Source organism: Dunckerocampus dactyliophorus, chromosome 15 (genome assembly GCF_027744805.1).
Source record: "Dunckerocampus dactyliophorus isolate RoL2022-P2 chromosome 15, RoL_Ddac_1.1, whole genome shotgun sequence".
Lineage (NCBI taxonomy): Eukaryota > Metazoa > Chordata > Actinopteri > Syngnathiformes > Syngnathidae > Dunckerocampus > Dunckerocampus dactyliophorus.
This window is the reverse complement of record NC_072833.1, coordinates 17,614,913-17,638,996: the sequence shown is the minus strand read 5'-3', so window position 1 is coordinate 17,638,996 and position 24,084 is coordinate 17,614,913. Positions and strand designations below refer to the sequence as shown.

The 24,084-nt window shown below is 39.3% G+C and overlaps 1 protein-coding gene across 9 annotated transcripts in view; it reads right to left on the bottom strand.

The window, feature by feature from the left end:
* Positions 1 to 197: 197 nt before the first annotated feature.
* Positions 198 to 24,084, bottom strand: part of LOC129194947 (collagen alpha-1(XXV) chain) — a 145,251-nt gene continuing 121,364 nt past the window's right edge. For 4 of the 9 annotated variants that reach the window (XM_054800513.1, XM_054800509.1, XM_054800506.1 and 1 more), the window contains 18 exons: positions 22,635 to 22,712; positions 22,457 to 22,480; positions 21,513 to 21,557; positions 21,393 to 21,437; positions 21,239 to 21,319; positions 21,099 to 21,161; positions 20,978 to 21,028; positions 20,360 to 20,386; positions 20,186 to 20,266; positions 18,173 to 18,208; positions 17,878 to 17,931; positions 17,759 to 17,812; positions 15,395 to 15,421; positions 12,159 to 12,212; positions 10,636 to 10,722; positions 10,352 to 10,429; positions 5,237 to 5,275; positions 198 to 4,573 (listed from right to left, as the gene is read on the bottom strand). In XM_054800513.1, coding sequence (XP_054656488.1) covers positions 4,571 to 4,573; positions 5,237 to 5,275; positions 10,352 to 10,429; positions 10,636 to 10,722; positions 12,159 to 12,212; positions 15,395 to 15,421; positions 17,759 to 17,812; positions 17,878 to 17,931; positions 18,173 to 18,208; positions 20,186 to 20,266; positions 20,360 to 20,386; positions 20,978 to 21,028; positions 21,099 to 21,161; positions 21,239 to 21,319; positions 21,393 to 21,437; positions 21,513 to 21,557; positions 22,457 to 22,480; positions 22,635 to 22,712 — 927 coding nt within the window. In that variant the 3' untranslated portion in view covers positions 198 to 4,570. The remainder of the gene's footprint in view (positions 4,574 to 5,236; positions 5,276 to 10,351; positions 10,430 to 10,635; positions 10,723 to 12,158; positions 12,213 to 15,394; positions 15,422 to 17,758; positions 17,813 to 17,877; positions 17,932 to 18,172; positions 18,209 to 20,185; positions 20,267 to 20,359; positions 20,387 to 20,977; positions 21,029 to 21,098; positions 21,162 to 21,238; positions 21,320 to 21,392; positions 21,438 to 21,512; positions 21,558 to 22,456; positions 22,481 to 22,634; positions 22,713 to 24,084) is intronic. The other 5 variants (XM_054800514.1, XM_054800511.1, XM_054800507.1 and 2 more) reach the window with 4 other exon arrangements.

The following is a 24,084-nucleotide window of genomic DNA, read 5'->3' as shown; positions in this document are numbered from 1 at the left end:
AAATATATAATACAATAGATAAAAATAATTGTTATTATTAAATATGTGGATATTTCGTATGTTTTGGTCAATACACGCCGGGAATTACGACGGAGGATTAGGGCCACATTGAAAACCGAATAATAATCTGAGACTTCGTGAATAAAGTCCCAAATTCACGAGAAAAAGAGTCATAATATTACCTTTGCCCATGGCCAAATGTCACATAAGTCCCCCCCATTTAATGGCTGTCTCACGCAATGCCTGTTACGACGGAGTATTATGACATTTGTTGTAACTCGTAACTTTATGTTACAGGCATTGCCTGAGACAGCTATGAAAAGGGGGGGCGTATGTGACCTTTGGCCTTGGGCATGTGACGGGGGCGGGGTAAGGAAGGTGGAAGTGAGAAGGGCTAGATATGCTAACCTGTTTGTGCTCAACTACTCTGTTTTGCTGCCAGGTTAGAAGCTTTGAGAGAAGCAGAGGGAAAGTTTCCTTCCTTCCCGAAGAGCTATGCTCTATTTTCCCTCGGAGACATAATATTACGACTTTATTCTCGTAAATGTACGCCTTTATTCTTGTAAAATTACAACTTTTTTTCTTGTAAATTTATGTCTTCATTCTCATCAATTTACTTTATTCTCGTAAATTTACAACTTCATTCGTGTACTATTACATTTTTTTCTCCGAAATGTACAACTATATACTCGTAATTTTATGCCTTTAATATTACAATTTCTCCCCCCCCCAATCTTATTTATTTTTTCAATGTAGCCCGTCGTAATTGTCGGCGTGTATTGCCCAAAACATACAAATATCCACATATTTAATAATAACTTGTATTTTTACATATCATAGGGAATGAATCAGAACAAAAATCAACAAAAAATATAACATTTATAAATAAATAAATTCCATCCATCCATCCATCTAAGCCGCTTCTCCTCATTAGGGTCGCGGGGATATGCTGAGAGGCGGGGTACACCCTGGACTGGTCGCCAGCCAATCGCAGGGCACATATAGACAAACAACCATTCACACTCACCTTCATACTTATGAACAATATAGAGTCACCAATTAAGCTAACACGCATGTTTTTGGAATGTGGGAGGAAACCGGAGTACCCGGAGAAAACCCACGCACTGGGAGAACATGAAAACTCCACACAGAAATGCCCCAGGGGAGAATCGCACCCACGTGCTAACCACTAGACCACCGTGTGGCCCAATATGCAAATTTAGATATAAACATAAACATATAAACATTTAAATAAGTCATGACCCAAAAAAGCAGCCTTTTTTTCTAGGAAAAAAAACCCATTAATTTACCTGTTAGTTAATTAAAGACCTCCGTAATTATCAGCGTTTAAAAAGAAAAATACATTTCTACAAGGACAATAACAACTTCAGTCCTTCGGAAGTAGAAAAAACCCCAACTCAATTACCTTAAACCAAGCAAACTGCATTCGTTACAATTTACAATTTATAACACTACTTTGATATGTTCTTGAAAAATGTTTTCATTCAAATAAAAATTGTATTTAAAACACATTACAATGACCTCCTTAATTTATCATTATTTGCAATGTCAAAGATTGATTAAAGGGTTACAGTGCAATAATGCTGCAGTTTTGTTTTCTTTTATATGATTAAAGCCACATCATGTGTGCACTTTTAAAATTGTATATTTCCTATTTTTTTATATTTGAGTTCCTTGAGCCATTTTCTTCAATGTTGCTGTAACAAGTATATTTATTTAAAATGTTATCCAATTAAACTTTATTTTGATCAAAATTTAAAAAATACAGTTAAATATAAATATGAATTAAATGGATAAAATCAAGAGAATGAACATTTTAGCCCAAAAAGCATTTTTATCCCCGCATACAACCATGGACATTTTTGGTCATTTTGGAGTTTGGTACCAGTGATGTATTTGAAAGACCGTTTATTTGGCTCCGACAGTACAGTCATATAAATGTATAAAGTTTGAAATGAAGAAATGCCAATCAAGCGGGTAAAAAAAACAAAAAACAAAAATAAAAACAGTACAAATGCATGAACTGAAACTCAACCACAATCAAAAATAATACAAATAGATTTGAACTCATGCCACAAATTCCCAGCAAGTATTTTTTGGGAGGGGACAAATACACACGTGTCCTATTACACTACCTTTTTCTTAGGGATATGTTTCCATCGCAAAATAATTGTCCAGATTTTGGCACTTAAAAGTATGACAAGGACAATAACACCCTTCCCCCTCCCAAAAAAAACCCAAAACAGGGAGTTAAAATCTACAAAAAAAAATAGTTGCACATGCTAACGATACAGCACCTTGTGAGGACCAAGACAATAAAACACACTAATAGTCATTAATGGAAAGGAGATTTGCTTTGCTTTTTAAAAGTGGTATATTCAAACTTGGGGTAGCACGACTGAAGAAACAGAGCCACAGAAATCACACAAAAATGTGACCTTCCAGCTGGATGCTACACACAAACACACAAAATGGTGAATAAAAATTGCACTTCTTATGTCAACAGTACATTAAGTCATCCACAATACATACACATATTTATACCTATATATACCAAACTACATTCAATGCAAACCAGGGAAACAAACAAACATGGCACTGACTGACCCAACGACAACATTCAGGCCGCCCTCAAGAAAAAAGTGTTGTCATGGCGACGCCCCAACGTTGCAATGGTCCACGGAAATAAGCCACAGCTCCTTGAAGCCTCCATTTTTTGTACACAAATGGCAACACGACGTAGAGGAATGCCGCTTACAACCCAATAAATCATAGAAAAATAAATTATGTCATATAAAATACAACAAATATATGCAAAGAAATTATTTTAAAAAAAACCCCAAAAAACTGGTTGAGACCGCTGTGCAGATTTGTGGAGACATTGCATAGCAGCAACTTAAAAAACAATAATACTGCACTAAAAGGTGTTGACTAGCCACTGTACTGTAAATATGCTACGTGTAACACTGGTTCTCAAACTGTGGCACGGGTACCACCCGTGGTACAGGGGGCTCCATCTGGTGGTACCCCAGAACACCAGAAATTAAATTATCTTGGTAAATATATACATAAAATACGCATGAAATAATTGTACAATTACACGTTAACCAAATATTTGCTGGCATTGAAAATCACCACAAGCCAATCATCTGCAAGTACAAGCCACATCTTCAAAGCGGAACCGCGATGGCAAGCAGAAGCAGCAAAAACGGCGGTGTTGTTTTAGGCGCTACTTGGTGTAAAAAGTTTGAGAACCACTGTCATATATGATTGTTTCCCTTGCACACACGCAGTCAACTGACAATAAAAACAGCTGAAAACTGTAAAAAAACAAACAACCAAAGATAAATGATGAAAATGTGATATATAAAGTTTTCTGGTAAAGGAATGAATAAAAGCTTCAGGCACCAAATGGCTATCAGACACAAAATATAAACAACTAAGAGCAAAACAACTAAAAAAAAAAAAGAAATGTCATGTCACTTGATATTTCTTGTTTCTCCATTGTTTGTCATTATCATTTGGTGTCATGACAAACTGATGACAGCGCTGGAAAACACTTGCTAAGAGCTTTAATTTGACATGCCAGTCTGTGTGCTTTATCGCAAGTTGATTTTTGACCCCGGAAGCTCAACCCCTCCCCCCAAAAGAACCATAGCGATATGGTGACCATCAAGTGACAAAGTGATTGCAGGGCTGGAACACACGCATCAAGAGCTTAAATTTGACGTGCGAGTGCATGTGGTCAGTTGCGGGTTGATTTTTGACCCCGGATGTTAAAAAAACATCACGGCGAAGAAGCTTTATGGTGACCGTCAGGTGTTTTGGATTGAAAAAAAAATCACATGACAAACAAACACAAAGAAACGATATGTCGCTCTTTGGCAAATAAACATGATTGCATCCTATCATCAACGCTCTCAGTAGATCCTCCAGGCTCAGAGGCCCTGGCTCAGGGGTGGGGGGGCACCGTCCCAGCTTTAAAAAAAAAAGAAAAGAAAAAGAAAACCCCTCGTTGATTCTTTTATCAGTGCAGCCGGGCGCGGAGAGGCCAGCCAACGCCTTTCGCAGGCGCGATAAAGCAACAATCTTTCATTTTTTGGGGGGGGGATGCGGGGGGACGTTTCAGGCTACCAGCCATGGTGTGACTCCCTTGGGAAGATTCAGGAAAAGCCAAAATTATAATTAAAATAAATGTCTTTTTTTCTGTTAGTTTGTCTCTGCAGGAGCCATGACAGTGTGCGCACACAACACATTTGTGGAACATGCTCGTGTCTTTGAAAAAGCGTGACGACACACAGAAAACTACCAAAACACAGAGCGTCAGTCCTTCCACATCCTGTTTCTAAAAATCCAGCCCCAGCTACCGCCCTCTTGTGGTGCTCCAGGCAGCCTTCAAAAGCTCCAAACACACGGCGATGTGAGTAGAAGCATGAGGGTTGTTTTTGCATCATTATACGCATAGACCTCTCCCATTTAAAAATAAAACATTATAAATACCATAAAAGAAGCATTATTTACAAACTCCATGCGTTTCAGGTTAGCGTGATCACTGCAAGAAAAACAAAAACACAAAACATGAAGTAGCCTCACATGTCAAAAATAACATGCACGTGACACAATAATACCAAAAATGCTCTAATTGTTTTATTCACCTAAACCGCAGAGAAGACGGGTGATTGTTTTTTTAAGCTTTAATAATGTTTTGGGGTGCATGAGAAAGCGGAACGTGACCACATGGTAATTTATTAACATGTATACTGCACAACACAGCCGCAGCAACAGAACCAATGTTGTAACAGCTGTACGGAGCAAACTGCCCATTGTGAACACTAACAGCTGAGTCGCAACAATTTAAAGCGCATGCAGAATTAGATAAAGCTGCTGGATGTTGACCACTCATGATACTTCAAATGCAGACTGTTCAAGATTCAAGATTCAAGAGAGTTTTATTGTCATGTGCATAGTACAACAGCAGTTATACCATGCAATGAAAATCTTATTCTGTTCTGTGGAGTTAATAAAAAAAACTATATCAAGATGTTCCCTACAGCCACAGCTGTTAATGACAATGTTTTTTTTTAACAGAATTAGAGACCTTGGCTGTTATATGCTTTTGTAGAGACTCAGTGAAACATGGCGGTTAACTGAATAGAGGCGTTAACTGGAGCATTTATGGTATTTTAACTTCTAATGGTCTGTTTTCCTGGCTTACCTTCTGCCAGCAGCCAGGCATTGGTAATCCATCAGGGCCCTGTGAGGATGACAAACACACAATGAAGACTGAAACAGCAATGGAAATGCTAAATTGTTAGTTGCTAATGCACCTTTGATAATAAAAATGAGAGGTAGCACAGCAAGAGAGTTGTAGTGCTTTTGGCAAACAACACAACACCACGAATGAATTCATTGCTGGTGTTTACGCATATAAAACTCCCACAAATGTTTGCTAACTTGTGGCTAACAAGCTTCCTCCCGCTAGGTAAAATTAGCATCATACTGCAAATGGGAGCCATTCTAGCTACTGTATGTTCAAAACAAACAAGCACAAAATATTATACATAATATTATAAGTTCTTTGAGCATCAGTACAGTATAGCGACAAAACATGCTTAAATGACATAGAATAACAATACAATATGCCTGGTGAGTCATGTAGCATTTTAATGCAAAAGTGTGTGTTAGCATAGCAAGTACTACAAAATACACTAGAACCTCGGTTAGCGTTCATCCCAGTTAACGTGTTTTTTGTTTAACGTTCAAAATTCACGCCACGATTTTGCCTCGGTTTGCGTGCATTAATTAGTGTACAGTATGGCATGCATCTTGTCGCGTTATTAATACACTGTGTAGGTCCATATGTATTCATTTTTTTTAAAAATCAGAAAACGTCCTTCCTGTTAGCATTCTATTAGCTAGTGAACAAAATGGCAACCGGGACCGGATGTTACATCACCTGTCTATGATGTCATGGGTGACTCTTAAACATGTTAACACAAAACACTTTTTCATAGTTTTATAATTACAGCTTTACGTGCATAAAACAATTCTACATGCATATAAATGACGAATGAAAGGGATAAATGAACATTTAAGGTTACCTTTACCTTCATTGAAGACAACTGTTCCCAAAGACACGATGTTGCAGCGCGGCACCACACGGACACCATCTTCCTGTTTGGTCACGGAATCTTCAATTCAACATAGTGTTTCTCACCTTCTTTATCAAAATGCCGGCACTTGCAACTTTCTTTGGTTCCATTTTGGGTTACGATATTGATGTGAGAAACACTACTGAATTCGTGAAACGACTCGTGTGAAAAGAGGAAAGTGATGGTGGTTGATCTCGTGGCCACACCGTGTCTTTGGGGACAGTCACATCAACAATCATGTATTCAGTGAAGGTAAAAGTATTATTAAATGTTCATTTATCCTTTTCATTCATCATTTATATTTATTTATATGCATTTAGAATTGTTTACTGCATGTAAATCTGTAATAGTAAAACAATAAAAACGTGTTTTGTCTTAACATTTTTGGCTTTCTGGAACGGATTAACTGGATTTATATGATTTCTTATGGGACGGATGGAACGGATTAACTGGATTTATATGATTTCTTATGGGAAAAAATATTCGGTTAGACGTTCTGGAACAAATTAATGATGCTAACCAAGGTTTCAATGGAAAAAAAAAAATCATCAATACTGTTAGTCGCTAATCCACTGACAGATAGCATTGCATAAAGTTGCCATCCTTAATGTTAGACTACAAGACCATGCTAATTATTAACATATTAGCTTGTGTTTACACATTTGTCCACAAGTGTTGGCTAACTAGCATCATACCGCAAATGTCAGCCATTCTACCATAGTCAAAACAATCAATGATGTGAAAAAGTGTTCCTGATTTCTTTTTTTTTGTATGTTTGTCAGAAAGTTTAGAGTCATCAAACAAATTTAAATATTCGTCAACGACAACACAACTGAACACAAAATGCAGTTTTTAAAATGAAACTTTTCATTATTAAGCGAGAAAAAATATCCAAACCCACATGGCCCTGTGTGGAAAAAGTGATTGCCCCCCCACATAACTTAACTTAACATAACTTAACTGAGATTAATTGAGATCTATCAGTCTGGAAAAAGGTTCTAAAGCCATTTCTAAAGCTTTGGGACGCAGAAATGGCGAAATGGCGAAAACATGGAATAGTGGTGAACCTCCCCAGGAGACACTGGGCAAAGAGTTCCAAGACAAAAAAACACTACTGAACAAAAAGAACTCTAAGGCTCGTCTAAATTTTGCCAGAAAACATCTTGATGATCACCAAGACCTTTGGAAAAATACGCTGTGGTCTGACGAGACAAAAGTTGAACTTTTTTGGAGGGCGTGCGTCCATTTACATCTGGCGTATAAATAATGCTTCATTTCAGAAAAACATTATACCAACAGTAATATATGGTGGTGGTAGTGTGATGGTCTGGAGCTGTTTTGCTGCTTCAGGACCTGGAAGACTTGCTGTAATAAAAGGAACCACGAATTCTGCTGTCTCCAAAAAATCCTGAAGGAGAATGTCCGGTCATCTGTTCGTGACCTCAAGGTGAAACCAACTTGGGTTCTGCAGCAGGACAATGATCCAAAACACACCAGCAAGTCCACCTCTGAATGGCTGAAGAAAAACAAAATAAAGACTTTGGAGTCGCCTAGTCAAAGTCCTGACCTAAATCCTCCTGAGATATTGTGGCATGACCTTAAAAATGCTGGAAAACCCTCCAATGTGGGTGAGTGACAACAATTCTGCAAAGATGAGTTGGCCAAAATTCCTCCACAGCGCTGTAAGAGACTCATTGCAAGTTATCTCAAACGCTTGATTGCAGTTGTTGCTGCTAAGGGTGGCGAAACCAGTTATTAGGTTTAGGGAGCAACCACTTTTTAACACAGGGCCATGTAGGTTTGGAAAAAGTTTCATTTAAAAATTGCATTTTGTGTTGTCAATGACTAATATCTAAATTTGTTCGATCTGAAACATTTAAGTGTGACAAACATGCACAAAAATAAGAAATCAGGAAGGGGGCAAACACTTTTTCACACAATATACTAGTTTGAAACAAATTGTGCAACAAAACATGCCTGAATGATGAAGGATAACTATCCCATATATCTTGTGAGTGATTTTCTAGGCACGTTATTGCGTATTAGCTTAGCCTTAGCTCTCCAGCTCACGCAATAAGTGGTTGTAAATTATACTTTGTAGTTTTGTAAATGACATTCTTGGTTGTTTTCGCTTTGATATCAACAATATACTACAATTCATGCACATAATACACATCAAAACAAATAACATGCAAGTATCCAATGTTATGGTGCCTGAAAATGAGGTGTGATGGTACATTTGTGTAAATATAAGATATGAATGTAAATGTGGTTCACTGCTGACAACCTTTATTTCCCTGCAGTTTGGTAAATTAAATAACAGATAAACATTTTTTTTAGCCAATTAAGGCCCACGGGTGTGATGACCAACCTGCTATTTAATATCATGAAATGTTGCTTTTAACATCTTGGCAGCAATGCCAAATACTGTTATGTTCCCCTCTTGACGTGACGGTCTGGCCCAATTGGTACAAGGACAGGGAGTTAATAGTAGAATATAGTTAATAATAGAAGGTGGTGGGAGAGGGGGGCGATCCAGTAGATCCAGTAGTTAGCGTCAGGTTAAAGGGGTAACTAGCTTGAAGACAACAGGATTTGGGATTTTTTTTTTAATGGGGTATGAAAGGGGATTGCGTTAAAGGAACAAGGTAATGTGTACTTTTTTGTGGGGGGTTCTACAGTATATTTACCAATTGTTGCAAAAAGGCTGCTTGCAGTCAGGAGGTTAGTGGCATGCAGTGGATGTTGATGTGTCATGATAACAATACCACTACTATAATATATCATAAGAATAATGATACCGTAAATGCCCCAATTAACGCCTCTACTAAATGAACTACTGGGTGTCCTACTCCAAACTGCTAGGGTTTCTAATTAGCACCAGGTCAAAAAGCATTGGTATCAACTGAGGCTGTAGGCAACCCCCTGATAACCTTCTTTATTAATTCCACAGGATGGCTGCATTTTGAAGTATCATGATTATCATGTCATCATCCAGCATCTTTACCTACCTCTGCATGCGCTTGAAAATGTTGCTATTCAGCGTTTGGTGTGAAACTCATGTACTGTATGTTACACTTACACTTACACTTACAATGAACTCATCAGCAGGCTTAATGATGGCTGAGCAGTTTGCCCCTTACGATGATTACAGCAATGGTTCTCAATGATTTTCTGTCATGCCCGCCCCAGGGGACAGAAATGTTACCCCTGATTTGAAATACAGTTGCGAAACTGATAATATCTATTTATTCATCTGCACTCTTCTATTTATTTGTACTGTACAGACTGAACTCAAAACTGAAACCAGGAAAATGCAACAAAATTGAGAGCTGTGAAGCATTCAAGCATATTCAGGAGTCAAGTTGCATGTTGAGTATGATAAATTTGTACATGTTGGCAGGTTTGCACTAACACTTAAAGTACTCCCTGCTTCTCACGCCCTCCCCCTGACTGTTCACCACACCTCCCCTAGGGAGCCCGCCCCACTCTTATTATTAATCATACTTTTTTTATAATAACTTATTAATAAATGACCATGTGGTCAAACAGAGTTTACGTCTTCCTCATGCACTCCAAATCATTGTTACTGTATATATGATACATTTTCAAACAGTTTTCTATCCACGCCCGCTTCTAATTAAGTCCTCTTTGCGCTTTAGGTAAATGAACGCCCGACAATAAGTACAGCATTTACACTGCAACACAATGGAATGGCACACAAATGATCCAGTGGCTGCTTTTGCAATATCATGAGCAGCTTTATCTACCTCTGCATGCGCTTTAAAATATTGCTACTCAGCTATTGACGCGGATGCATGTTACACTACAATAGCATTATTAAAGCTGTCTGAATAGTTTGCTCCTTACCACTATTACAACATTGGTTCTGTTACTGCTGTGTTGTACTATATACAGTACTACTCGTTAATAAAATGACCATGTTGTCAAAGAGAACTACGTTTTCCTTTTTCCTTCCTCCTCCTTAAATAAATAACGTGTTATATATAATAACAGCCTGGCTTCAATTATTGCCTGTTTTCAATTACCTAATTTTGTGGTTTTGGTAAATTAAAGCCATTTCTATATTTAGAGCATTTACGGTAACAGTGAGTGGTTTGGGTGGAAAGGTGCCATGCAAGGGTGAGTGCCGAGAGGAAAAGAGAGGAATACTGTACCAATTGGCATGGGGCATCCAGCCCGTCCAGACCTGGCTGCCCTGGTTCCCCCTTTTCACCCTTAAATCCCCGGAAACCCTGTTTGCAAAGATGACCTAGGAGTGTTACTGGGAGAGAGGTGGACCACCCTTCACGCACTATAAGGAGGGGCTACCCTGCGAGCGAGCCGACGCCACTATCTACTGTTTATGCTTTTAAGGCTCAGGCTGCTAGCTGGGCGTCGGTGTAGCTACAAGGCAGACCCCCTCCTTGCTTGGGGCAGACCACCCTGACTTGGGACATACCAATGGGCAGGGTGCATCTAATCCAGGGGCACCCTGTTCTCCTTTCTCGCCCTTAGGCCCTTTTTTGCCCTTCTTTCCCTTCTCCCCCTGCGGATACAACCATGTGGTTAAACATCACTGACTTGGAGCACTGCTATTAGGAGGAGGAGAGGGGAGATTAAAGCCCACCAAGGAGTGGAGGGGTTAGATAAAGTAAGGGAAATATTACAGTTGGACGCTTTAAAGGGCACAAAGGAGGAGAAAGTGTAGCAGGGGAAATACCTCCACAAAGAAATCAGACATTCAGTTCATTACAGAACATGCGTATGTGAGACATACTGTAATAATCAGGATGGTTCACACTTGCAATTTGCAAAGCGGGAAGTGATACATCTTTGAAAGCCTTGTAATAACAAGAGTGTCCAAAGTCCTGCCAAGGGGCCATCTGTGGTCTGCAACTTTTTTTTTTTTAACTGTGCCATTTTAGTTTTGAATCGAAAAATGAAGCTGAATTGCATTAGAGCATGACAACAAAAGATTAGGACCACACTGAAAAGAAAAAAAAAGTTTGATATGTAATGTAAGTTTGCTTCTCTGTAAATATGTACTTGCCTAGCATATTACCATCCTAAATTACATTGTGTTAATAACTGGACATTTCTGGTTTGTATGTTTTTTTTTAAACTTAACTTAACTTTCTATTTAATTGTCATTTTATTTTGGTTTTAGTGTAATTTGAATATAATTTGTATTTACATTTTTAATGTATTTTAATTAAATGTTTACAGTAATTGTAATTTCATTCTTATTGTAATTGTAATACCATTTTAATGTGATTTTCAATTTAGTTTTAATTACATTTTTAATTACATTTTTAATTTAATTGGGTCTTTTATTTTAATTTGTAATAAAACAAATTGAGTATAATCTCTCAAGGGCAATTACTGGTACATTGATTCAGTTGAATGAAACTTCTTCCCGTATGGTTTCTGCTGTTATTTTAACATTGGTCATGCCTTTGTGTTCATCGTTTAGCTAAACGTTTCTTTCAAAAGTGACCTAAGCCCACCTCTTCAAGTGGTTCATAGAGTTCAGACTATAGTTTGCTCATTGAAGTGTGAACCGCCTAACTATCTATATACATTTGTTTAGTTTTCATCTCAACACAATGTCATACACTAAACATCACTATATTAATTAAACAGGGAGTCCACGCCTCTATAGCTACTGCAGAAGGAAAAGTTAGTGTGAAGTTAATAGGAAGTTGAAGGAAGGAAGGAAGGTGGCGGATGCATGGAAACTATCAAACATGGATTCTACTGTAAGAGCCTGCTGTCAATGGACTTTGGTGGAAATGATGATGGTTGGCTGAAGATGATGGACTAGTGAGGACCTTTATCATGAAACCATAACAAATCCTACTGATTATTATTGTTACAGTAATAGCTGTATCGGCCTCCTGTCCATTGACACCAGTCCCCTATTGTTGTTATTGTACAGTATATCGTATATAGTATACTGTATTGCAGCACATCTACATCTACCTTTTCTCCTCTTTCCCCAACGTCGCCCTTCTCTCCTCTTAAACCCGGCAACCCCTGGAAGAGGGCAACTTTATTAACTCAAAAAAAAGAAAATGAAAAAAGATGCAAAATGTGTGGAATGAAGTTTGGAATGAAAATGTATTTTTTTTCCCCTTGGGAATTATTCCTGATAAAATGACTTCCAGAGTAGTCTCAAGTCTTTAAAGGGTCCCTGACATGATTGATGAACTTTTTCGTCAAAATTTTAGTCATGCCAAGGTGTTGTGTTGCTGCTGGATGTTCATAGTATCCAAGTGATACTGTAAGTTTATTTTCCAAAAGACAAAGTTTTAAGACAACAATGGACAAAGCAAGTGCAGAGACGGAGAGACAGATGGATGCCCACCTTCAGTTTTGTCCTTTGCAGTGATCATTTCACGACAGCTTCGAAGGAACGCCTTTACAAGAAGCATTTGACTTGAAAGTACGGTATAAACGCATTTTGAAAGAGGATACTATTCCGCCGGTACGCAAAAAAAAAAAAGAAGACAATGAAGAATGACTACTACGTCAAAGTTGGCAGAAGAGAATAAGTCATGTCTTCTTCACATAATGTCTTCTAAACACTATTCCACAATAGCGACAAGGCTGCAAAGCATGTATAATACTGTTTATATAACATCGTGTGGCCACATGTACATTAAAATAGGCTATAAATCCCCTTTATGCTCATTAGGAAGCCGATTGAAAACAATAATTGAAGGATAAGCAACTCCAGAGTAATTTACACTTCTGTGTTATGAAGGCGACCAATCGTCATCTCCATGTTTTAAGGCTTAAGTCCATGTTCTGCAAGTTCTTTATTTCATCTCGAAATGTTTCTTCCTCTTCGAAAACTATTGTCACATCGCTATAATCACTAAACATCCTTTGTCTCTAAGCATACTACTCACTTGTATGTCACTTCCGGAAATGAGGCGGAGCCGCGAACTAGTTCGTCATGGCTGGTGCCATGAACTATAAATGTAATTTTTGCTAATTTACCGTTCGCTTTCAACATATTGAACAATGTAGAACATAATTAAAAACAATTTATAACATTTTTAAGCAAAGTTGATAAAACATGTCAGGGACCCTTTCATCACAAGTCTCATGTCAATTAAGAGTCAAGACAGTCAAGTCCCAAATCATACCCTTGAAATTTGAGTCCTTACAAGTCCAAAGTACTGTTTAGTGTTTACCAAATACATGCCATTTTAACAATGTAAAAATCAAATAAATTTGACAAATACAAGGAATGCATTATGATTTCTTTTGTGACAAGACTTAGCACTCTTAGAAAAGAGTGCTGACATAGCATTCAGGATTTAGCCAGTGCAAAATAGGGAAACAACAAATTTCTTCTGAACTTCTGAAGACATTCATGATATACAGTGGTGTGAAAAAGTGTTTGCCCCCTTCCTGATTTCTTATTTGCTAGCATGTTTGCCACACTTAAATGTTTCAGATCATCAAACAAATGTAAATATTAGTCAATGACAACGCAACGAAACACAAAATGCAGTTTTTAAAAACGTTTTATTATTAAAGGAGGAAATAAACCCAAACCTGCATGGCCCTGTGTGAAAAAGTGATTGAACCTAATAACTGGTTGGGCCATCCTTAGCAGAAACAACTGCAATCAAGCGTTTGCAATAACTTGCAATGAGTCTCTTACAGCGCTATGGAGGAATTTTGGCTGACTCATCTTTGCAGAATTGTTGTAATTCGGCCACATTGGAGGGTTTTCGAGCGTGAACCACCTTTTTAAGGTCATGCCACAGCATCTCAATAGGAATCAGGTCAGGACTTTGACTAGGCCACTCCAAAGTCTTAAATATGTTATTCTTGAGCCATTCAGAGGTGGACTTGCTGGTGTGTTTTGGATCATTGTCCTGCTGCAGAACCCTAGTTGGTTTCAGCTTGAGGTCACAAACAGATTGGCCGGACATTCTCCTTCAGGCATTTTTGCTAGACAGCAGAATTCATGCTTCCATTTATCACAGGAAGTCTTCCAGGTCCTGAAGCAGCAAAACAGCCCCAGACCATCACACTACCATGTGTATATACTGTACTACTGTTGGTATAATGTTGGTATGATGTGGCTTTACTTTTACACCAGATATAATGGGATACACACCTTCGAAAAAGTTAAACTTTTGTCTCGTCAGACCACAGGTTTTGGGGATGCCATGCAGGCCGTTTTTGCCTAGTGTGTTTTTAGTGGTGGAGTCATGAACACTGACCTTAACTGAGGCAAGTGAGACCTGCAGTTCTTTAGATGTTGTTGTGGAGTCTTTTGTTACCTCTTGGATGAGTTGTCGCCGCGCTCTTGGGGTAATTTTGGTTGGTTTGTGTTTTCGCCATTTGTGGATAATGGCTCTCACTGTGGTTCGCTGGAGTCCCAAAGCTTTAGAAATGGTTTATAACTTTTTCCAGCCAGATAGAGCTCAATTAATCTCAGTTAAGTTCTCTTTTAACAGAGGGGCAATCACTTTTTCACACAGGGCCATGTAGGTTTGGATTTCTTCTCACTTAATAAAAATTTTCATTTAAAAACTGCATTTTGTGTTCAGTTGTGTTGCCATTGACTAATTTACATTTGTTTGATGATCTGAAACATTTAAGTGTGACAAACCAAAAAATAAGAAATCAGGAAGGAGGCAAACACACCACTGTATATTTTACCTAATTAACTTTGTGTGTGTGTGTGCGTGCATGTGCATGTGAATAACCACTCTCCAGCACCCTGGTGCTCACATAAATGTCCGCCACATCCTTGTTTGTTGTTAAACCTGATTGGACATTAATAGATGCATTCAATGCCACAGATTCTGTGGGAATATGTGGTGTCTTGCAGGAAATGACGTAACAATGATCATGTTAGTTGAATACTTTCAATCTGGACACATTTTACTCAACAAACTCACTGAACATCTCAAGTATTTTCAAGTCATCAGACTAAAGTCCGAGTCACCTGAGTCATTGATGTCAAAGTCCAAGTTGAGTTGCAAGTCCATCCATCCTCACTAGTCTTTGATGATATTAAGTCAATCCAAAAGTCATTAAAATTGTAACTTGAGTCTGACTTGAGTGTAAGTGACTAATGTGACTTGAGTCCACACCTCTGATGACTTCCTTACAGATAACCATATCTTTGTTAACATAATTAATAGCCTTCCTATGTCTATCCATAGCCAGAAAATAAAGAAACTTACATCCAAGCCTGGCGTTCCCGCTGCTCCCTGCAAAAAAATAAAAATAAAATAAAATAAAACATGAGCATTATATGCAATAGTGGCTATGTGTTGACTCATTTTCAGCGGATATACATCTATACTGTGATACAAACTGTACACCAACTACTCTGAGGTAAAACTTCACTTTCTATACTATTGTCTGTTGACAAGATATCCTATAGTAATGGTGAAATACGAGGCTGTTCTCACTTTTGGGAGATAGTACAGGACCAGTCAAGTTTTGACACACATCCCTGTGTCTTAATGAGGTGTGTCTAAGCTTTTGATCAAAACTGTATATATAATATAAAACACAAACTCATAAATAATCTGTATTGTTCTCTCCATATGCAGTACTATTTAAAGGTTTAAACTTAAATTTTCTCATGTTATTGAGTGAGAAGGTGTGTCTAAACTTTTGACCAGTACTGTATATATACACTGCTCAAAAAAATTAGAGGAACACTTCGAAAACACATCAGATCTAAACTGGGGGAAAAATGTTCTTGAATATCTTTCCTGATAATAAGTGGGTGATGTATTATTAACAAAATGATGCCATATCATTTGATAGAAATGAAAATGATCACCCTAAAGGGGGGGGAAATCAAAGACACCCCAAAAATGAAAGTGAAAAAATGGTGCAGCAGACGGGTCCATTTTGCTAAAGTGTCATTGTAGCAACTCAAAATGATTCTCAGTAGTTCGTGTGGCCCCCACGTGCTTGTACGCATGCCTGACAACGTCGGGGCATGCTCCTAATGCGACTACGGATGGTGTCCTGGGGGATCTCCTCCCAGATCTGGACCAGGACATCACTGCGGTACCTGGACGCATGGAGAAGATTCCAGGAGACAGGTAGTTACTCCAGGAGAGCTGGACAGGGCCGTAGAAGGTCCTTCAGCCCTCAGCAGGATCGGTATCTGCTGCTTTGTGCAAGGAGGAACAGGATGAGCACTGCTAGAGCCCTACAAAATGACCTCCAGCAGGCCACTGGTGAGAATGTTTCTGACCGAACAATCAGAAACAGGCTCCATGAGGGTGGCCTAAGGACCCGACGTCCTGTAGTGGGTCCTGTGCTCACTGCCCAGCACCGTAGAGCTCGACTGGCATTTGCCATAGACCACCAGAATTGGCAACTACACCACTGGTGCCCTGTGCTCTTCCCTGATGAGAGCAAGTTCAACCTGAGCACATGCGACAGATGTGAACGGGTCTGGAGATGCCGTGGAGAACGTTATGCTGCCTGCAACATCATTCAGCATGACCGGTTTGGTGGTGGGTCAGTGATGGTCTGGGGAGGCATATCCCTGGAAGGATGTACAGACCTCTACAGGTTAGATAATGGCACCCTAACTGCTATTAGGTATCGGGATGAAATCCTTGGACCCATTGTCAGAACCTACGCTGGTGCAGTGGGACCTGGGTTCCTCCTGGTCCACGACAATGCCCGACCTCATGTGGCTAGAGTATGCAGGTAGTTCCTGGAGGAAAGACTTAATACCATTGACTGGCCCCCACGTCCACCTGACCTAAACCCAATAGAACACCTCTGGGACATTATGTTTAGGAGCTCATTGATGCCCTGGTCCAGATCTGGGAGGAGATCCCCCAGGACACCATCCGTAGTCGCATTAGGAGCATGCCCCGACGTTGTCAGGCATACGTACAAGCATGTGGGGGCCACACAAACTACTGAGAATCATTTTGATTTGCTACAATGACATTTTAGCAAAATGGACCAGTCTGCTGCATCATTTTTTCAATTTCATTTTTGTGGTGTCTTTGATTTCCCCCCTCTATAGGGTGATCATTTTTATTTCTATCAAATTATGTGGCATCATTTTGTTACTAATACATCACCCACTTATTATCAGGAAAGATATTCAAGATCATTTTTCCCCCAGTTTAGATCTGATGTGTTTTTGAAGTGTTACTCAAATTTTTTTGAGCAGTATATTTGGGTTGTGAACGATAAACTGATGTAACCTGATATCCGGTTTGACGATAGAACTATTCGGCTGCGCCAGTAGGAGCCTTCTGTATCGTTAAGAATCAGCCATAAATCTTTAGATTAATCGATTATGGATACATGCACAGGCTATCACGATAAAAGCAATCGGTTGGCATAGTGTCTTCTAAACAACGTGAGGGCCCAGGCTGCCGGCAAAAGGATTGTTGCGCATGCTCCATAGCGTGTCATGGTTGAAGACCAGAATGGATGTAAATAGTAGCAGGCGCATCACCCAAAAAATATAATGTTTGGAACGTCTACATGAGGTCTACGTTTTCATACAAAACACACCTAATTATGGTAAAATATCAGCTGAAACAAAAACTCACAGGTAATCCGTATGGCCCCCTTGGTCCTGGCTCACCCGGTGCACCTTGCTCCCCCTGAAAAAAGAACATACATTCACCGTACTGTGGGGTCAAAGGAGACGGTGCCATATTCTTCTTACTCTGTCCCCCTTTGGGCCGGCTGGACCAGCTGGACCTGAAGGCCCGTCAGTGCCCTGCAAAGAGAAAAAATGGAATCACTGGCGCTGTTTCCAGATATAATTCCGAATCATGAGCAAATGGAAGCATAGGACATCCAAATGTGAACACTAAACAGAGTCTGGGAGTTAATATATGAGTGTGTCTTCATGCCTAATTTAATTTCACAGCACAACGACGGTGAAAAATAGGAAGTAGGGAGGATGTAAAAGCTGGAGAGGGAAGAGACAGGACAACAATTCCTCTTGTGACACTCACCCTCATTCCGGCCTTGCCGTCCAAGCCGGAGGCTCCCTGTGCCGGTTATGGACGTATGAGTGACATGGACAAGGCGGAGATTAGTACCAGATGTTATTACCACTGTTATTACTGGATAGTCTTAATTACACGCTGGGTTACTGGGATGCTGGCAAACTAATCAAGGCAAATGAATGAGCCACACATGGGGAAGGCAAACACACACACACACACATATTGTACATACACTATATGACAAAAGAGAACACAACCCTCATATCATTATATCCATTATAACCAAGGGACAATACTGTACTATTGAAATGGATATATTTTAGTGTAGTCGGTGTACAGCTTGTATACAGTGGCGGAGGCAGAAATTTTTCATTGGGGTAGCCAAGGTGAGACCCTTACTCACATGGGGTGGCAATAAATTGATACCTGAATGGTCTAGATGGGCAGTGGGGTGGCCGGAGAGTGACCAGGGGTGGCCATGGCTTTTGGACCATCTATTAAACCAAATAAATGGCTGAGCAGTGTGCCGAGGACATGTTTTCAATGCATAGTTTCTGGGTTTGGCTCACCATCATGGCGGCCAAACCCGCATAGGTCATAATATGGAAATGGATGAAGATGGGCACTCCTGTTTTAACTCTAGATTCCTTGGTTTACATGCCCATTCATGCTTCTACAGTGAGCTTCCAATATTAACAGATTTATGTGCTGAATCACACGTCAGAATTTAAGTCAAAGTAAACGTAGTGAGAAAACTTGATCGGAACCAACCAAAGTAATCATGGAAAACCTACCTACCGCTTGCAGTGCATGCAAGACGCGGTTTTATTGACAGATCCTCCATGGACAGTTGTGTGCTGCAGTGAAATGCGGAAAGGGGTTGAACTAATGTTCTACACCACAGAGCCGTGTTTGTCAAAACTGTCCCCTAGCCGTCGGGGTGGCCACTGGGGTGGCAAGAGAGTGACCTTAGCTCTGCCACTGCTTGTATAGCAGTATAGATTTACTATCCGCTAAAATGAGTCAACACACAGTCATTATTGTCTAAATAGCAACACAAGTGAGCCACAAGATAAGTGTGTCTTGCCTAAAAGCTATACGAATGCTGTTGGCACTGGGGGTGCTGCGGTTAATTGACGGGAAACATGAATTCCAACACAAGTGAGCCACAAGATAATTGTGTCTTGGCTAGAGTCAACCATCGTGGTGCTAGAGTCATAGTTTAAGTGCTACATGATTGATGCTAGTACTGGGGAGCTGCAGTTCATAAGGGGAAACATGAATTGCAACACAGGTGAGTTCACAAAGTGTCAATATTTACTGTGAGTACCATAGTTATCTTGCATTACTTAGATTCTCTTGGGCATGGAATTCACCTTCAATAATCTGTATATAGTATAATTTTTTTTACTGGTGTGCAATATGTGTGCTGCGAGTAATTCTTTATTGTTTTCCTAATCTTACTGTATTACTTTCATCTTTCTTTCATTCCATTTTTATTTTAGTCATGTTTATTTTAGTCCTCTTTATATGTAAATGTTGTACTGCAACTACTGGGATTTCCCCAAAGGGGAATAAATAAAGTTTAGCTTATCATATCTTATCTTACTTGTCCTCGTGTTGATTGTGTCTGGGCTGTTTATAATATTGGAAAACTGCTGCTTTACAATTTCAGAGTACATGTTGGAATTTATGTATTCCTTCAATGAACCACAGCTCCTCCAGTATCAGCAACACTCACGCAGCCTCAGACCATGACCCTTGCCAGGTAGTTAGACAATAATGGCTGTGTTGTGACCCATTTTCAGTGGATAGTAAATCTATGCTGCTAAATAAGCTGTACTCTGACTAAAGTACAGTACAGTATATCCAAGTTACTTTTAGTATTCCTAGAGTCCCTGAAGAAAATGTACTGCGATAAAAACAGTTGCTGAAATGTGAGGGGTGTAGTCGCTTTTGTGAGATACTGTATACTGTAAACACAAAAATACAAACAAATAACGGATTTGTTGCACTTACAGGAAGGCCTAATGGTCCTCTGTCACCCTTGTGGCCGGGCTCCCCACGTGCACCCTTGGCGCCGTGCAAACCAGCTTCCCCCTTCATTATAAAGTTGCAAGAAAAGCAGGTTAGTATACATGCTAAACTAATCATAAGCCTCAGAACAACTGGCAAAAAGGGCAGACGCTTTACCTTTGGTCCAGGGAAACCATGTGGTCCCTAAAGGACAAAACATAGCCAACGATAAATAAGTAGACAGATAAACAGTGAACACAGGTGTCCTCAGTTCACCTTTTTAAAGTGACAAGGAACATGTTTTTAAACAAACAACACATCTTGTGCTCCAAGTCGAGCATGCTTGTACATGGCTGATATGCTGCATTGTGATCAAGGGCGCTGCCTGGAATTCTGGGCTCTCAGGGTGTCAGAAGACACTCAGTTCACACGAGACAAGAAGATACACAAGATTGGGTCTACGTGCACAAGATGAAATGAGATTTTAACATTACTTTGAAGAAAAGTATAATGAAAAAATCTGACAATGTATTGCAGTCTGCCAATTTTATTTCTACTACGTTACACTCTTCTGCGCTTAGTGTGTATGCTACCGGCTACCTCCACCCACCGAGACAAAGAGACTGTATGACTGACAAAAGGGCTTCTTCCTTTCATGCCGTTGTTCTATGGAACGAACGCACGAAGGTGCTGAAAGCATTGCACAGAGTGAACTCTCTTCCTGCCTTGCTGATGCCATTCATGGGTCATATTTGGCCAGTGGGCCGCCAGTTGAATACCCCTGGTGTAACTCACCATAGGTCCAGGAGGCCCGTGCGGGCCTGGTGCCCCTGGTGTGCCAATAATCTAGAAACAGGCACATTAAAAGGGTTAAGGTTTTAAACAGTGTTATCATTCCTATGAGAAAGACACTCACTGAGGAACCTTGAGGGCCGGGCAGACCTGGATCTCCCTTGTCTCCCTTCACCCCATTGACACCCTAAAAGGAACAAAAGAAAAGAAAAAAAAAAGCTTTCAGAACTATATCACGTCTCTGAGGCCAGGTTTGTTTCTTACGGGTAATCCAGGTAAACCGGTCGCTCCTTTGTCTCCTGACGCTCCGGGCATTCCCATGTCTCCCTTGGAGCCCTTGTAGCCCTGAGAGAAAAAACAGGAATTTTTAAAAGTTAAAAAATGCGATTGTTAGCGTGATAGCAAAACACTATCTTACTCTTTCGCCATCCAGTCCAGGGAGGCCAGGCATACCACGGTCCCCCTGGTGTCGCACAACAAGGACACGTGATCACTTTTTGCTACTTTAAAAACAAGTAGTCAATTCTGGACAATTTACCTTCATACCCTGCGGTCCTATAGGCCCAGGAGGACCCGGTGGACCCTGCAGACAAACAGAGACATCACTTTTTTCATCACAGGCAACACACAAGTCATGTGATTAGGGTCAACCAATCACAGGGGGAAAAAAAAGCAATAAGCACTTGGTTAGGAAATGAACACCAAGCTGATAAACATGCCAAAGATGACCACAACATGTTTCAGAACACATTAATTGCATTATATCTAAAAGAAATGAAAAATAAGTCATGTATTTTCAATAAAAAGCTGCTTTTTCGTCAATGCAGCCTTCAAAATGGTTTGTTTTTTCATGGGTGTTTGTTTTGCACTGGCATAGCTAAACATGCTAATGCTAATGATTACAGATAGTGGTGGAAATAAAATGAAATTTAAAAAAAAGAAGTTATTCTTTGTATTAAAAAAAATGAAAAGTTAAATAATAAAACAAAAATATGAGACATATTCTTTATTTTTCTTTGTTTTCTTTCCAATTTAAAACTTACAAAATCCAGAAATGAGGGTTATCTTGACCTTAAAAGCGGCCTTAAAAGCAATAATAATAAAAGTAAAATAATAAATACAAGCATTAAAAAAATATATTTTTACCATTTTGCATTGCTGCCAACATAACATGGGGAAAAAAAATCTATACTGTAATTCCCTCGACAAATAGCACCAGAGTCATTTTTCCACACTTTAATCCCAGTGGTCACTAAGGACTTCTATACCATACATGCATAACTTGTTTGTTTGGCTCACATAAATCAATTATAGCTGCTGGTACTTGTTGTGTTGATTAATTTAAGGTTTAACTTAGGGATTATAAATACACTTTCATTCAATGTTATGCAAACATGTTGGCTCATGCGATCAAAAACACATTATGGACAACTGAGATGTCTTAGTACACACAAAGCACATACTGGAGCCTAGCATAATTACCGTCACTGTGACAGTGGTAATCTTCTGCAGCAGGCCAAACGATTGGAACGAGGAGAGGAGAGAAAGAAATAACATTGCAGAGGAAACAAACCGTTGTGTCAGCATTTTGCACAGACACACCCTGAGTGCAGTATTTGAATTAACGCTATTAAAGAACAAACATCATCTACTGTCTGACCTGTAAAGCTTCCTGAATATTCCCATTGTAGTCGATGATTTCTGTGGTCCCTTGGTCTCCTTTTTGCCCCGGTGGGCCCTGCATGGACATAGTTGTTTGGTACATTTTTTCATTCATAAATTGTGAATATGTGAATGAATGAATATAGTAATTAATGTTTGAATGGTCATGGTTTTTGTTTATTTTGAACATGCATACAAAGTTACATTGGAGTACATCTCATGTTTACAGTTACAAAATTCAACATGTCCGAAAAGAAGTAGGAAGAAGCAGATCTTATTTAATCGTACCCCTTCACCATATCATAGCAATTACTAATAAATTTGTTCACTTCCTGTGTTCAATATATACCGGTTACCAATTTTTAATGATAAAAGAGAAGGATAAAGATGTGTCATAGAGCTAATAGTATGTAGATAGCTATTACTGCAATAAAAATACCGGTAATAACTATTAGGGGTATCTCATTCCAATATTGATATCGGATATCGGGCTGGTACCAGCAAAATACAAGTAGACTATATTGGCCTGCATCTAAATTCTCCAATTTTGGCACTCAATACTGATACAAGCAGACTCCGCCCAAACACATCCATCCAGATAGAGCCCATGTGATCACAACAACAGCGTGTACTAACGCGTTAAGCATGGAGTAGGAGTGATGTCGTCTGTGTGTATTTTTCATTAAAGTCCGGAAAAACAGTGTAGCTGAGTGCAAAACTTGTCATGCACAAGTTTCCCACGGTGGCACAGGACAAGGGAAGTTTAATAGGACCAAACTCATCACACATTTGAAGCAGCATCACACAAGAAACTCCCACGGGATGACAAGAAGTCATTAGTTATAACAGAAAAGATTACCAGCCCCTGTCGATGGTGAGCAAAGTCGGATTTAAATGCTTAATTGATCACCTCGAACCTTGCAATATTATGCCTAACCACTACGCCACTGCATTGTGGATAAAGCTAGCACGCAGATGCTTTAAGCAGTAAATGGGTCCGTTTTTATTATACCTACTGTTGTTGAGTAGTTGACCTACTATTCTATGTTTGAATAAGATTACTGGATCAAGCTGTTTTCAACATTCCACACTACAAAATAAGTGGAAAAAAGTATGTATGATTCGTGCTGATATGAGTATCAGCCAATATTCAAGGCTGCAATATCGGTATTGGATCAGAAGTGAAAAAATTGCATCTAATACCTATATATGCATAAATAAATGAATACATAAATTAAAAAAGTAACATAATATATAATATTGATCATATTGAATGAATATAATTCATATTTGATTTGATATTTCAGGCTGAAGTACGTTGAAAAAAGTGGAAGACCAAAGTGTGTGTGTGTTTGTTTTAAATGTGACGGTATAGAAAAAAAATAATGCATGATTGAAGACCAATGTTGCTGCTAATCATTGACAACAAAAAAAGGAAACATTTTCAT